The 14,730-nt window shown below is 36.1% G+C and overlaps 1 protein-coding gene across 2 annotated transcripts in view; it reads left to right on the top strand.

Moving 5' to 3' along the window:
* The window catches only part of THSD4 (thrombospondin type 1 domain containing 4), a 258,583-nt gene that overhangs the window by 191,883 nt on the left and 51,970 nt on the right, over positions 1 to 14,730 (top strand). For both annotated transcript variants that reach the window (XM_052671768.1, XM_052671769.1), the window contains exon 8: positions 7,963 to 8,167. In XM_052671768.1, coding sequence (XP_052527728.1) covers positions 7,963 to 8,167 — 205 coding nt within the window. The remainder of the gene's footprint in view (positions 1 to 7,962; positions 8,168 to 14,730) is intronic.

Genomic DNA, 14,730 nt, shown 5'->3' with positions numbered 1-14,730 from the left:
AATCTTGCTTGTAGACAGAAATATTTACATACTAAATACTTTCCTAAAAAGTCAGCTCAAAAATTTTTGTGAGTGTGAATTTAATGTTGAGATGACTGCACCTCTTAAGTAGGTTGGGATTGATAAAGAGATCAATTCCTATCACAGAAGTTTTAAAGAGTAAGGTATCTGTGAAGCACCACCAAGTGAAAAAGGTGCTCAGCATTAGCATACAGTTTTTCTTCTTTGTGTGGTCTATCATTTTGTAGTTGTCCTGGTGAACTGAGACTTCCTTAATTTAAGATGGAATTTGAAGACTAAGGAATAGAATCATAAACCAGCTGAGAAAATGAACAACATTACAATACTTCAGAGTTTAGGACCTTTGTAAGATGAGATACTGGCGAAGAGAGTCCCCAGGGGGCCTCTTGAGTTACTGTCTGAGGTGCAAGGGCTCTGAAAGGCCATTAATCACTGCGTGTTTGTGGCATAATAAATCTCACAACTTTAATTTGAAAATTCTCCACATTTAGCAAGAGCCTTGAGGTAAATTGACATTTCAGCAAGCTATTCCTAGTGAACTGGGAATGGTAAATTATATTTATTCTGGTATCTTTTGTCGATGACAATTCACTGGATATGAGACCTGAAGCTCCTTTTCGTATGCATTCCTAGGTGCAACTCGCCCTGATTTCAAGGGAAGCCTTTCCACTGATTTCAGAAGGATTTTGATCAAGAGCAATTAATGAATACAAGCACAGTTTTGCTTAAAGTAGATATTGTTGGATAAACTTTGAAATATCTGACCTCCTACCAAAAATAAAGCCTGGACTGTTGATATGAATGTTTTATGGTTATGAATTTGGGGGTAGGGAAACTAGAAGAAATTCAGAGTAAGACATTTTTATTTCAAAACTCTTGCCTATTTAGTAGTGGCTCTGCAACTCACTACAGTCACTGAGCTGTACGTGTCTAGACAGTGGTCACTAAGTGAGACATTTTATATGAAGGCAATACATCATGTTTGAGCTGACTGTTGCTGAATGCTGGTGAGAAAATGAAACACCAAAGCTTGAGCTGTCTCAAATTTTATGCTATGGCTGACTTATTCCCTACTTGTTTTTGGTTTGTTTGTTGTTGTTGTTGTTTGTTTGTTTGTTTTTGTTTTTTGATAGAAAAGAGAAAGAGCAGTTTATTTAAGGACTGAAGAGTGAAAGCAAGAAATCCCTCTAAAGGGAAAGGATAGAGTACTGTCTACATCTACAGTGGAGAGACTGCTATGTTTTCTGGCATCGTCTGCATAAGACTTCTGTGGAATTCCATAGAAGTCAGATCCGAGATGTCTAATAATTTAGCAAGCTCTTTACATTGTGATCCCACGTGTCCCAATGTGAGACTGGCTTGTTAGCAGTGATTTATGCAATGCCATGAAATAACACTTGTAATTTTTAATTATCACCAGTTTGTACTATGTTACGTGTTTACACTTTTTCTTTTAACAGCTCTTCTATCATGCTTCTTCCCAAAGGCTTTTAAATTCCAGTTGACAGTCTCACTGCCCACTAATGAATGTCTCAGAAAATACATAGCACTGTCTGGTTTCAAATCCTTCATGCACACAGCATTTCAGCACTGAGCTTATATGTAAAGTAGAGCTCTCTGTTTAAATGAACAAATCTTAGTTCTCAGAGTTGTCTTACAGGTGTGAGTGAACACAAGAATAAAAATCTCCAAAAGCAAATAAATAAAATTCAATCATGGCAATGCAATAAAAGCTTTGCAGTAGATGTTCCTGGAATCATGGAAGGATGGACATTGAGAAGTATGGATCTCTTGAATCCAGTCGGGTCAATTTCCTCTAATTTGGGCTTTCTAAATAATGTCTATTTAAAAAGTTGCAGCATCTCTAAATAATATCAAAAAGCTGTTAACTAGAATTAGAGTAAATATATAACAATAAATGCATTTTCTGTCTTGAATGAGAAGTACAAAAGACATAATATTTGTAGAAGAAATAAATTGATTTACTCTAAGTTGCAATAATCTGCTGAATCATCTAAGTTTAGGAGTTAAAAAAAAAAAAACAACAATGGAAAGAAGCAAAATCTTACTAGTTTTAGAAACACAACTGTAGTTGCACCATAGGAAGTCAGAGCAAAATTCTGTTGTCTGCTTCACTAATACTTGAGTAACTACTAGGGAGAACTGTTTTTGCAAAGAATAACTGCAGTTCCATTGGCCCATATCTGGGATTTCATCTGTTTTTTCCTTCCTAGTCTTCCTCCTCTTCTCTCCATTTGTTTGCAGTTGGTTTGAATGGTGGAATTTGAGTATTTTATATGATCACAAATGACTGTGAACGTGTTCAAAAACATTACTGAGTTGGGATAACTGGATCTGCCTGTATTTTGTATCCATTTGAAATGAAGCATATGTTAGCAGCCAAAAGAGAAAAAGAAAAAAAATGCTGATGAATCATCATCTTTCTCAAGAAGTGGTGGTACGTCATTGAGCACCAATGGCAGGGAGGGGGGTGATAATGGTGGAAGGGAATGGCTAGGACTGAATCAGTATTTTTCCCCTTTCAGGATGTGGTGAGAAACAAGCTCTAATGTCTAGCATAAAAAGTGGCAACATGAGTAACACCAGAAGTGAACACAGGGAAAAGAAGCTTAAGCATTAGATGGCTGCTCTGCCTAAGGCCTCTTCCAGCTACAAACACTGAGAACAGGTTTCAGTGAACTTCAGTTGAAATCTCTATAGGATGTTCCTAACTTAAAATACTGTAAGGAAAGCTTCCAGAAAGTATTTGTAGAAGTTTTTTGTTAGAGATTTATGTTCATCACATATTCTTAGGAGCAGCTACTAGCTATTACTTGCTGCTAGCTATCACTAGCTATTAAAACATTGTGACTTTTAGCTTTGGTTTGATTGTACTTTTTGAGAATTTCTTTGTGCTTGAATAAGCATTGTTGATAGATCTGAATGAGCAAGTTTGGGAAAATTTTTAGAGGTTAGAGAAAAGCCAAATTAAACTAATTTTACTAGCATTTGTAATGCTTCCTTCTGTTTTACACTTAAATTTCTATTTCATTGTTCTCAAAGTCCATAGTTAATTTCATTTCTTTTAGAAGGAGGGACTAGATGTGTAGAAATGTTTTTTTTCCTTTGGACTTTGATTAGGCATAGATTGATTAGGAGTAGGGGCCCTGGAGGTCTTGTTTGAGAGGAAAACCAATAGCAAAAAGCTCAGCAGAGGGAGTGTCTACTGACATAGCTGTGGTTCACTGGAATTTGGCTTTCTCTGACAACTTCTGAATTGCAGCGGGTGTAAGCAAAGCACTGGGTTATTATTTAGTGCCATGCAACAATAAGAACTCAAAAAGTGCAGTAGTAATTTCTAGCTTAAGTTCATGTGAAAAATTGTTGTATGATAGTGTATAAGGCTCTTCTCTAAATGCTTCATTTGATAGAATAAAATAACAATAGACCAAGAGCTGAACGGTACACCATATTTCTTGTTCTGTACTAGCCAAAAATAACCATGTGAACCATCTTGGAGACTGATGGGAAAGGAATAATTTGTAGGAGAAGGAAAAAGAAGAGTGAAAACTGAGTCATACCCAGATACTACACTTGTTTTGGAATTGCTGTTCAGTGCTGCTTGTTAGACTTCATCTCAGTGGCAACAGATAATACTCACTGAATAAGCAGCAGCTGTGGAATCCAGCACATGAATCATTTCTGAAACGAAACACAGGATTTCTTAAAGATTGAACTCTCTTCATGGGCCTAAGAAGCACAAAAACCACAAAAAGCAAAATAATGGCAATGTCTCAATTTCATTATATCAATAGTAATGTAAGCTAAATAAAAAATTTGTGAAATGCTGAGAGTCCTTGTAAAGATCTTAGCCTTAAAAGGTCATCTGTTTTTTTCTGAGTTAATTCTATACATGGAATCATTTTTGTAGTGAACTCCCAGAAATCACCACAGTGGTAATAATTAATTTCAGTACTTCTACAAGTTTATTTCATATTACGATTGGAAGAATTCATTTTTTTTGACAGCTCAGTGTCACCAAACTGGGGGAGATGCAGAATTGCTCAAGCTGGGTGGCAAATGTGATGGCTCTCGTGAAGCCTAAGCTTCCTAACACAGTAACATCCAAGCTGTAATCAGCAGTAGCCTCCTTAATTTGTAGAACTGGAATTAATTGCGTACTGTTCAAGCAAGTCTCTCACCAATACTCTGTACTTTGCTGCTTCCCAGTTTGTTAGCTTTTATGTATACATGTTGCTGGATTACTCTTCTCACGTTGCCATGTACTATCAGACATTTCTTTAGCAGCTGGAGAGGCAGTGATAAATCTGTAACTCTCCCTGACCATTTTCTTAGATTTTTTTTCCACTTATTTTTAAATATAACTTCTAATATACATTTTATTCTTCTGCCTTTTAGCCCCATGGATGCCTGAGCTCTGAACTGCTTAAGTAATTACTACTTGCAGCCAATGAATTATCAGTGTAGTTATGCTTTGAAGTTGATGGTATTGACATGCTAGGCATGCACAACTGTAGCTTTCTGACCTGATTATCTAAGGCAGCTCAAACAATAGAAGTAAGTTATTGTCATGTTGTATTATTTTTGTCACTTTACCATGTAGATTGCAATTTTAGTACAACCATTTAGAACTGAAATTACAACATCTGTTTTCCATTACGAGAATCAGCATTTCATGTTTCCAAATGCCTGGCACCAGCCCCATTGCGTTGTCCTAAACGTATATATAGCCTTAAATCCCTGTTAAGTCCACCACTGAATATTTCATCCAGATTGCCTCTTGTTTCTCTCAGTAGTTATTATTTAAATTAATGCTGTCATACTGTTGGCTGTAATTCTTGAACAAAGTCTTTCTTGCATATATGTGCGCTTCAGTGTAACAAATACCACAACCTGAGAGAGTGTACATGTTGAGCTGGTTTGTCTTTTTATATGATTGTATGCTTGCCAAATAGTAAGGTGATATTTCTTTAATTTGGAGTCAGGACAAACAAACATTATTAACATTCAGTACAGTTGCATGAATTCTACATTTTTAGTTTATTTAGTTTAATCCTGTTTACTACCCTTGTTTTGAGAGGATGACTGCTACTATTCCAAATCCCCAAATAGCTTCAAGAGTCTGTTTAGAAGCAGAAAGAAGACAGAATCAGCTATCCAGAAAGGTATTTCTTCATCTTACCAGCATTAACTGTGAACCAAGGCCCAGGATGTACTCTGGACCAGTGGCAGGTGTCTAGTGCAATATCTTTTGACCTGTGATTGATAGAAATCTATGGTCCTTTACAGTTAGAGTGGGAGATTCCCATAGAACGTGTGGGACACGACTTGCTGTACATATCCTTGCCAGATCTGTGACTAGAAGATGGTACACAGTCATTTTTATATGCCTGCCTAAACTGTATTGAGTGAATCTCAAGGTTTTCCAGAGTGTATCAGTTTTTACTGGCCAGTTCTTCAGAAACCTGTGCAATACTTTAAAGCACATCATTTCCACAGAAATCTCAGTGGGCCATCTCGCTTGTTTTTTTGGTTTGTCATGGTAAAACTGTGGTTTACTCTTGGGTATCGTGTCTGTTGGTATGTAAAATGTGTATCTGAGTGCACTCTGCATTTTGCATATGGTGTATTTATATCTTTGTTAATAGTGATTCAGTATTTGTTTCTTCATTGTCAGTTACTGGCTTCAAATTATTAGGTTCTTGTTTCCACTAATTCATTCTTTGTATCTTTATCAGTCATTTTCTCTGAAAGAGCATTTGTTTGTGCTGCATGGCAACAATTCCAAGTTGTACAGTGAAGAATGGCAGCTGTTTTGTACATCCATTAATGCTTAACTTAGAATGCTGTGTGAGTTTGAAATGGGTTTGATATTTATTCCCTAGGAAGAATCACATTTGTACTGACTGGTTGTGTTGTTTCTGTCAAAAATAGTTCTGTTCATGGTGCCCCATGCTAGTTCTGCATTATGCTCTCAATGAATATCACACGTATTTCTCTATTCTCTTTTATTTGCTAAAAGGAAGAAAATTATATTAACCTTTATGGGACTCAGTACTGATGCAGAATACCATTAAACATTTATGCTAGCAATTCATATGGAATAGCACCTCATATTTGAAGGGATTTCCTCCATAAAACAACTTGCTGGCAGTGGAAGTTTCCTGAAAGTCACTGGATAGCATAGGTTGATGCTTTATTACATTTCCATCCAAAGCCTGTGTAGTGGAGAAAGTATTTGTATTCTCAATAAAATAGCAAGAAAATGAGTGTGGATGTTAAACAGTTATTGGGCACGGCAATCTTCAATTAAATCTTTAAAAAATTACGTTTTTTGAGTTGTTTTAGCAAGTCTGAAATTATATTGCATGATTTGGTATAGTTACAGTGGTAATTTCTGTGTTTAAACATATTGCTTTGTTAGTAAGTAAAATGCATTTTGAGGCAAAGCACAGAAATTACACTCGTATGTGATGGTATTATTTCTGCTGTGCTAGGCAAATGCAAGATGCTAAACCAGATGTTTCTCTCTAAATTCAAAATCTCTTTGAAATCACGCAGCAATTGCTCACAGTAGATTTAATAGGATAAATTAGGCACTTGTTTGTCAGGTTATCCTGCCATGAAACACCATGCTTGGGAATCATCTTCTAACTCTTGCTTCACGACAAGCATAATTGTCAAGCTCCATGTGATCCTGGCAGTGATGACTTAGATGGCTTTATCTGTATTTCTTGGACAGTCATAAAAAACGTGTTGGGTGTTAAATATTTATGTTGGAAGTAAGCAGACTTTGGCTTTGAGTTTAGAACATTTCTCGCAGCAAGGGCCAAGCGTTAGAGTTGGGAATTGGAAAGAAATACCGCAATCTCAAGGCTCGAGAAACTGCCTATGTTGGTGGTATCAAAAGTCTCTTTTTCTTCTCCTTCTTTACTTGGCTGTTTGCTTACAGGAAAGACCAAAGAACAATGACGAACCTGTTTTTATTTTAACAAATATTTGCAAGTATTTGGGAATTCGAAATAATAGAGCAATCAGTTGTTGAATGTTTTCCATCAAGTTATTAAATTTCATGTAAATAGAAGTGATAGGCTTATATTCTACCAGCTCATGAGTCTTTTCATTCTTATATGAATGGATAAGAGAAGTTCTTTGCACACGTGCCCCTTCCCATCATTTCCAATAGATGATTAATCATGCAGGCAGATGATAAGTGTACATGATAAATGATTTTTAAAGTTTTTAAATACGAAACAGCAATATAATGAATAGAAATATTTCTACATAAGAGGAGCTCATCTCTGCAATATGTATATTTTTAAAGTATAAGTTCAATTTTTTTTAATAGCCTTTAATTTACATTATTTAATGAGACTTTTTTAGTTGTTACTGGGTTTGTTGAACATTAGATTGTGCCACTTTTTACTCAATGAATGGGTAGGCAGTTTCTATACTGTCTTGGCACAGTATAAAGTCTTCTTAGCAACCTAAGTTGCCAAGAATAGTCTCAGTACTAGTATTTTTGTGGAATTTAAGGCAACATTATATGTAACGCAGGTCTACTTGTGTAAAAAGTAGATCCACTGGATCCTAGCAGAGTCGCAGCTCTGTTAGATTTCTTTCCCAACTAGCAGCTGCAGAAGCTGCATTGGTAGGAAGTTCTTGGTGTGACGGTGCGATCAGCAAAGATGATCAGTGATCTTTAGCGTGTTCTTGTATTTTTGGTTACGTAGCGTAAAAAGCTGAAGGCTAACTTGAATTCCCCAAGTCAGAAGAACAAGGGCAGAAACTGCTGAAGTAACAACTTGAAAAATGCTTTCAGTACTTAGTGTTCTTTGAAAGTCATGCTGTCTTCAGTTGTTATGTTTGATGTCTGCAGTTGTAAGATGTTGGAAGCAGAAATCTTATTTTATTTTGCAGAGCATTGGCTGTGACGACTATCTGGGTTCAGACAAGGTGATTGACAAGTGTGGAATATGCGGAGGGGACAACACTGCTTGCAAAGTTGTTTCTGGAGTTTTCAAACACACACTAACAAATCTCGGCTATCACAAGATAGTGGAAATTCCTGAAGGAGCTACTAAAATTAACATTACTGAGATGTCAAAGAGCAACAACTATTTGGGTAAGTTGTATCTCAGTGAATATCTCTAGTGTATCTCTTGTGTGCTAGTGTAACTGCGTGGAGTGCCATCTAAGGACTGTGAAATAGATGTCAGAAAATGAAAAGACAGTTGATTAAACAGGCATTTTGCTCAGAACTAACTGACAGTGTGTAATTCTGGCTTGATGTTGCAGGACAGACACTGTAGATGTGTTACTGTTTCCCTTCTGCGTGACGTGACTTTGGTGTTTCCCAGCAGTTAATCCACTGTTACGCTTACACTCCCCGCATTGTTAACCTAGCCTGTATGTACAAGGGTCCAGCACTGAGGCATACCTACTTACGTAAAGTATATTAAGCTTTCTAAAGAAGAAAAAAAAAAACATCTTCTGATTGCTTAAGAATGTCAGCTCTTTTAATGTGAAAATTATACCAAAATTGCATCAAGATAAAGTCTTGTCGATGGTATTCTCAGAATACAGATCAGTGATACAGTTATTTATTCTAAAGGCCCTTAATTCAAAACTATAGAGGATCCTGAAATATTTACATCAACATCGTAGCTTCTGGAGATATATTTTTGAGATGCATAGCATGCTGCAAATAAGAAATTATGTCTTGTATGCCTTTGTGAACTGCGACATTTCCTGTTTAAAAACTCATTTCCAGGTTACAAAGGTCTTTGTTAACATGTGTACTTCTGTTCAGGAGCCAATTTTGCAGAGAGATCTGGAGGGAAAAGAATTATCAGAGTAAATAACAAAAATGATACTACAGGAGGCCCTGGTTGCTAGCTCAGTGTTTTTATCACTAGAGCTATCCAGATGTACTGGAAGTTTAAAATCCCTGTACTCTGACAGCCACTGTTTCTCACTTCCGTCTGTTAACCATCTCAGTATCACACAATTTGCTCAAGTCCAAGACAGGAGAGTGCTCATTATTGAATCTTGCCTTCTTTTGGTTTCTGTTGGAGCAGTAACTGGTTTTACAGAAACATGTGCATGTAGATGGGAGTTTATGGTGGGGACAGAGTGTACTGTAATGTCATCTCCATCGTTTTGCAGAAAATCGGACTCTTCAAAAGGGAAGAAATAATATAAACTGTAAGCCCACAAATATCAAAAGTTCGGGACCACTTCTGTGGTGAACTCATCATCAGTTCTGATTTGTCTTGATTTTATTCAAAAGTATTTTCGATACAGATAACATGTATACACCAGTGTTAGTTTTTCTAATGGATAGTTTGTAATATCCATCAACACTATCTCATTTGATGAAGGAGGTAAACAATTATTCTGTCTGAGGAGCTTCTATACGTACTGTATGTTTACTAGCAAATGGATGAGAGTGGGCTTACTTAGCACGTTGATGAAAGTCACTGCACTACTAATCTATAAAATTAGGAAACTGAATATAATTTACCATCAGATTTACATGTCAGTATATGAAAACAGCAGACAGAAAAGGTCACTTAGCTATGTTAAAATGTTCTGAGCCGCAAGTACATTTCTGGAATTGGCAGGACAGAGAAATAGTAACGTTTGCTTAAAAATAATCAAGACTGTTGGCATGTATGGGAAAGCTGCAAGGTTTTTCTTTCCCATGCTATGCTCCCCTGAGCTCTTTGTTTATGCCATCAACTTTTTTCTCCTTTTTTATTCATTACATATGTTTCATTTTAAAGCTGTTGGTACAGACCTACTCTGCTAAATTTACCAACTCCTTCCCCTGTTCTGAATTCCTGAGGCTGTTCCATCTAGAAGGCCTCCAGTCTCTCTGCTTATGCTGTAACACTATAAACTTGGCTTATTGAGGCAGGTGTAGTTGCTCCAGGACAGGAACGAGCGTGTTCCAGCAGATCAAAACACTGAAACTAGAAAAAGTTTTACCAAGCAGTGCAGTGTACAAGCTAAATGGTAATTGGGAAATTGTTTTTTTTTCTTGCCCATTAGTGGACACAAATTTCTCACTGATGTCACAGCATTTAAAATTTAGCCACTGAGGGCTTTGTAGAACAGTTAACCCTGGTACAGCAGGGAAGCTTGAACGCTCACATCTGATGTTTACTGGTTTGTCAATATTAGTAGGCATAAGTCTTGAATCATAAAACTGGTAAATAGTTTTAAACTTTTCTGTAAGCTGCAGTAGTGAAAAAAAAAAAAATCAACAATAACAACCCAGCAGTAATTTCCTTAAGTATGTACTGAAATACTTTGCAAAACTGAAGTTTAGGTCGTTGTTCTGATATAGTCCAACTGCAGCCATCAGAGTTGCTTGTAAGCAGCATTCTTATGGTTGTAAGGAATATAACTTTAGCTGGGTTTGTTTTTCCCTTCGCTTTTTACATTTCATAGTTTCTTCATTGCAAAATCACAAATCAGCTCAAGGTCACTTAATTTTTATGTATTTTTTTTAAAGATGTCAGCCAATGGTTCTGGGACTCTGAGTTGTTCTTGTCTCTTCAGGAGACCATCTGAGTTCCATGTGATTTCATTAAGCAATTTTTACACAGCTCTGTACATCTTCACTGCTTTGTCAAAGATACTAAGCAAACCAGCAGCCAGGAAAGTGGTTTTTCACTGGGAGGTGTTTGAGATTTCTGTACAGCCTGGAGGTGCTCGAAAAAGCAGGTAAATATGTTATGCTTCTTACTGAGTTTCACATTCATCTGCGTTTTCCAAACATCTGAAAGCGTCTCCACGCTGCTTTTGCAAGGTTCTGAGGCATAATCCATTGCTCGTTGTAGCAAAACCTGTGACCTCATAGAAAATATAGTTTTAGAGATGATGATGAATATGATAGAGACGTATTTGAACAACCACTGAAACAGCCTATTTCATGTACCTTTACAACTGGCATTTTACAGGATCTACCACACGTACCTCATCACAGGTTTCTTGTGCATCTAGTGGCCCATGCTATTTTCAGTGAACTGTTACTTTTTCCTAGGAAAATAGTTTTGGAAGGGAAGCAACCCATTTTTGGTATTAACCTGCCTGAACAATGGCTATTAGTATATTCACAATATATTAACTGATTTGTATGTTTACTCTAGTAAATATCTAGTATATATTTCCTTACAGTTTGAAGCAAAAGGTACGTATTACAATGTATGTTCAAACTCTCTAACCAAGTCTGTAGGCTGTGTAGTCCTGAGCTATGCACAGAATGACTTGCTTCTCTAAGTATTTTTCCTAAATATTTTCTTCTTGGCTGAGCAGTTAGACCTTTGGGCAGCAGAACTGCTAACTTTGGAGAGACTTTTCCATTGGCAAAAGCACTTCTCTAAGATGCTAATCTTGTATAGGAAAGAGACAAAGACATACCTTTTATCCCACTGGTAGTTAACAGCTGGCAAATTCTCATATACTGAAATAGGAAGTTTGCCATTGAATTAAACAGGACCATAATATCTTATGTGGCACCAGATCACTTTAACAATTATGCTGCAGAAAATGTGGGTTTTGAGTATAAATAATCCAGCATCTTTGGGTTTGAGTTTTAGGATGACAAAAATAAAGCCAGATGACATTAATCTGATTATTTGGAAGGTGTTTTTTTGTTTGGTGGATGTTGAGAACCTTATTTAAAGATACTGGTGGTTACTCATATCCATAGCCTTAATAGTAATTTCATCATATAGAGCATATGAAGGAAGTATCAAAAGTAAAAGTGGAAATTTAGCTTAATGAAAGAATGAAAGTTAGAAAGATTGAAAATGAATTAGTTTTGAAATACATTAACCATGTGTTGCAAACCTGTAATCAGAAGTAAGTAGATGATGTCCTGTAATTCAAGCAACGGTTTGTTTCTAGAACAGTTGGCTGACTCTGGGCTCATACAGCTAAGATTCAGCTCTGCAGACAGTACCAAGAAGCACCAACTGCTTGCCTTCATTGGCAGTACACATGTATGAGATCTTATGGAAGGAAAGTTTATACAATTAGTTTGGACAAGCCTCTAAACGTTTAGTGCCTTATGTGAACACTATTTAGTGTGGAGGTGCTTAGAGTTGTGAGGCTTCTTGCCATTCCTTCATGGAATGTAATAATGTGTTTTAATTTTGTTTTTCATGGCATTAAGTTATTTCATTTATTAAATAAGATTAAATCTCTGAACTAATTTGTTTTCCTTGCTTTCTGTAGAATGACTTTGAGCTATTCTAGCACCTGCTCTCACCACATGCTGGCATACTGTAGTCATGATTTAAATAAGAGGTATACATTGTTGTTTGTTTTTAATACATGTCCAAGATATTTTATTAGTGTTCTTACGAATGTTAGTGAGAACATGAATATGGGATTAGTCACGTGAAAATAACAGTGAAGAGGCAGTGAAAAGATGCTCTGAAAAGTATTTTGATTCATTGTACCCTGCAGCACAGATAGCATTCAAACAGCATGTCTCATGATGAAATACTGTTAGCAGCTCTTGAGCTTAAAATAATATTTTGAAATCACTTTAAAGATTCAAATTTCCAGCAAGTACAGAAGTAGGTTAGAACACTGGCAGAGAATTTAGAACATAAACATTGTTGGAGACACTGCTGTGTGACAAGAAATCGTATGAGAGGTTTTGTAATTTAAATATTAGCTCATGAAAAAACCATTGATTTTCTTCATGTGGTGCTAATTAGATAAATTACTACACTTCATTATAGATTTTTTTAGAATTGCTCTTTCTCATTATTTGAATTTTTTTACTCTTACACTTTTTTATTTTGGAAGACAAGAATAAGGTTTGCTGTGCAAAGCCATTGCAACAGATACTAACCAGTAATTCAGAGAAGAGAGAATATGTGTTTGAATTTTCAAGGCTTGAAATTAACATGCAAGAATATGTCAAAGGAGAGGATTTCTTTGTATTTTCTGTTACCATATATACAGCAAACTTCAGTTTTACGGTACTTCAGTGACTGTCCCAAATCAGTGGTGAGAGCTGCCGATGAGCTGTTAATAATCCACCCATTTCTATTCAGAAACAAAAGTCGCCATTTTTCCTTTTAAGTGTAGTAAGTGCAGCAAGAAAAAGCTAGGCTCTTATATGTGTTCATTGGGATAGGCTTGTGAAATCCCCACAAAGACTTCTACATGGCGTTTTTTGTGGTGTACATTACTCACTGAGTGCATCTCTAGATGTGTTGGTGTATGCATCAGAGTTGGAGTGTATCTCACATTTATAGCTTACTGTCTGCATTACTTGTAAGCTATGTAATTGTGTTATCTGGATTAGGATAACTGTTTTTTTTACCTTTTGTCCTTGGTTCTCCACTGGAGCTGAACAACAAAGACATTTTCTTGTACAGATGACAGATATTTCTCCAAACTGTAAAGAAAAGATGTAAAGAATTGAATCTCAAATAAACTGACAATAAACACAGCAAATTCAAACCTTAAGGAAATTCTGAAGTAAATTATCTATAAATGAACAGGCAGTTAATTTCTGTAAAGCTAGCAGTGACATTTTGAATAATGTTCCTTAAATATGCTTTCTGATATTAGGAATGCTAGCAAATCTATTTTGTAGTTACTTCCTGAAGATTGAACTGAAGAGTTCAGAAATACACACAGAAAGAGGAAAACTTTTTTTTTTCTTAAAATACTTGCTAAATGGAGTATTCCTATTAAAATATGATATTACTAACTAAAAAATACTACTTAATTGGTTTTTGCTGAGTCTCCTCTCTACTCTGAGGCTTGTGTTTTTTCCCACAGTTCTTCATATTTTGCTTAGGAATTTTTGGATTCTGCTTAATGGATACTTAACAGAAGTTTAGCCAGTTTTGAGGCATCAAAAGATTCAGTCCTCTTTGAGTTTTTGAAAAGATTTGATGCTCAGAGCAGATAATTTAGTTTAGTTAACACTGGATGCTTGGTTGGAGATATGCTGGTCATCTGAATTAATAGTAATTTTATTTAATTTCTCTTTTGAAAAGCCTTTTCTATGGTAATACTACAGAAGCATCTAGAAGACATGAAGCCTGGGAGAGTGTTGGGTCTTCTACTAGGAAAAGCCTTTGCAAAGTACAGTTTTTGAAAACAGCATTGTGTGTTGAACTTATCATTGAATATAATAGAAGAAAAACAAAGAACCCCAGGACTAATGATTCAAGCTGGGACTACTTCACAAGAAGTGTTGTAGAGTGGGAGGCAATCTAAAATGTAGTGTGAACACTCCTGACTCTGTAAAGAGGATTTCGCTTATGAAGTGATAAAGTGCTACTTGAAGTACTGGCAATTTGTGACAGTATTTCACTTCTGGAGTTCTATTTGAGGATAATGTGCATGTAGATAAGTTACCAAGGAGAGTAAAATGTTTGCTTTTAATGCAAGAGGTTTAAGAACTGGTTAGAGTCAATAAACTAAGATGTGGAAAAGTGCAAGAGCTATCTTTCTAACACTTCGTTCTTGAAATTTATTTCTACGTTGCTTGATTCTTCTAGCATACATATGCAGTTTTCCATATTCCTTGAATTACTTTCCTTAACATAATTTCAAATAGATTTTTTGCAGAGAGAGCTTCTTTCCCTAAAAAGTTCATCATATTGTAGCCAACGTGTAGCATTTGGCTAGGGCGAACACTTA

The sequence above is a fragment of the Tympanuchus pallidicinctus genome, unplaced genomic scaffold (assembly GCF_026119805.1).
Source record: "Tympanuchus pallidicinctus isolate F22 unplaced genomic scaffold, pur_lepc_1.0 scaffold12, whole genome shotgun sequence".
NCBI classification, from domain to species: Eukaryota; Metazoa; Chordata; class Aves; order Galliformes; family Phasianidae; genus Tympanuchus; species Tympanuchus pallidicinctus.
The sequence above is the reverse complement of the archived record's forward strand: the minus strand, read 5'-3'. Positions and strand labels throughout refer to the sequence as shown.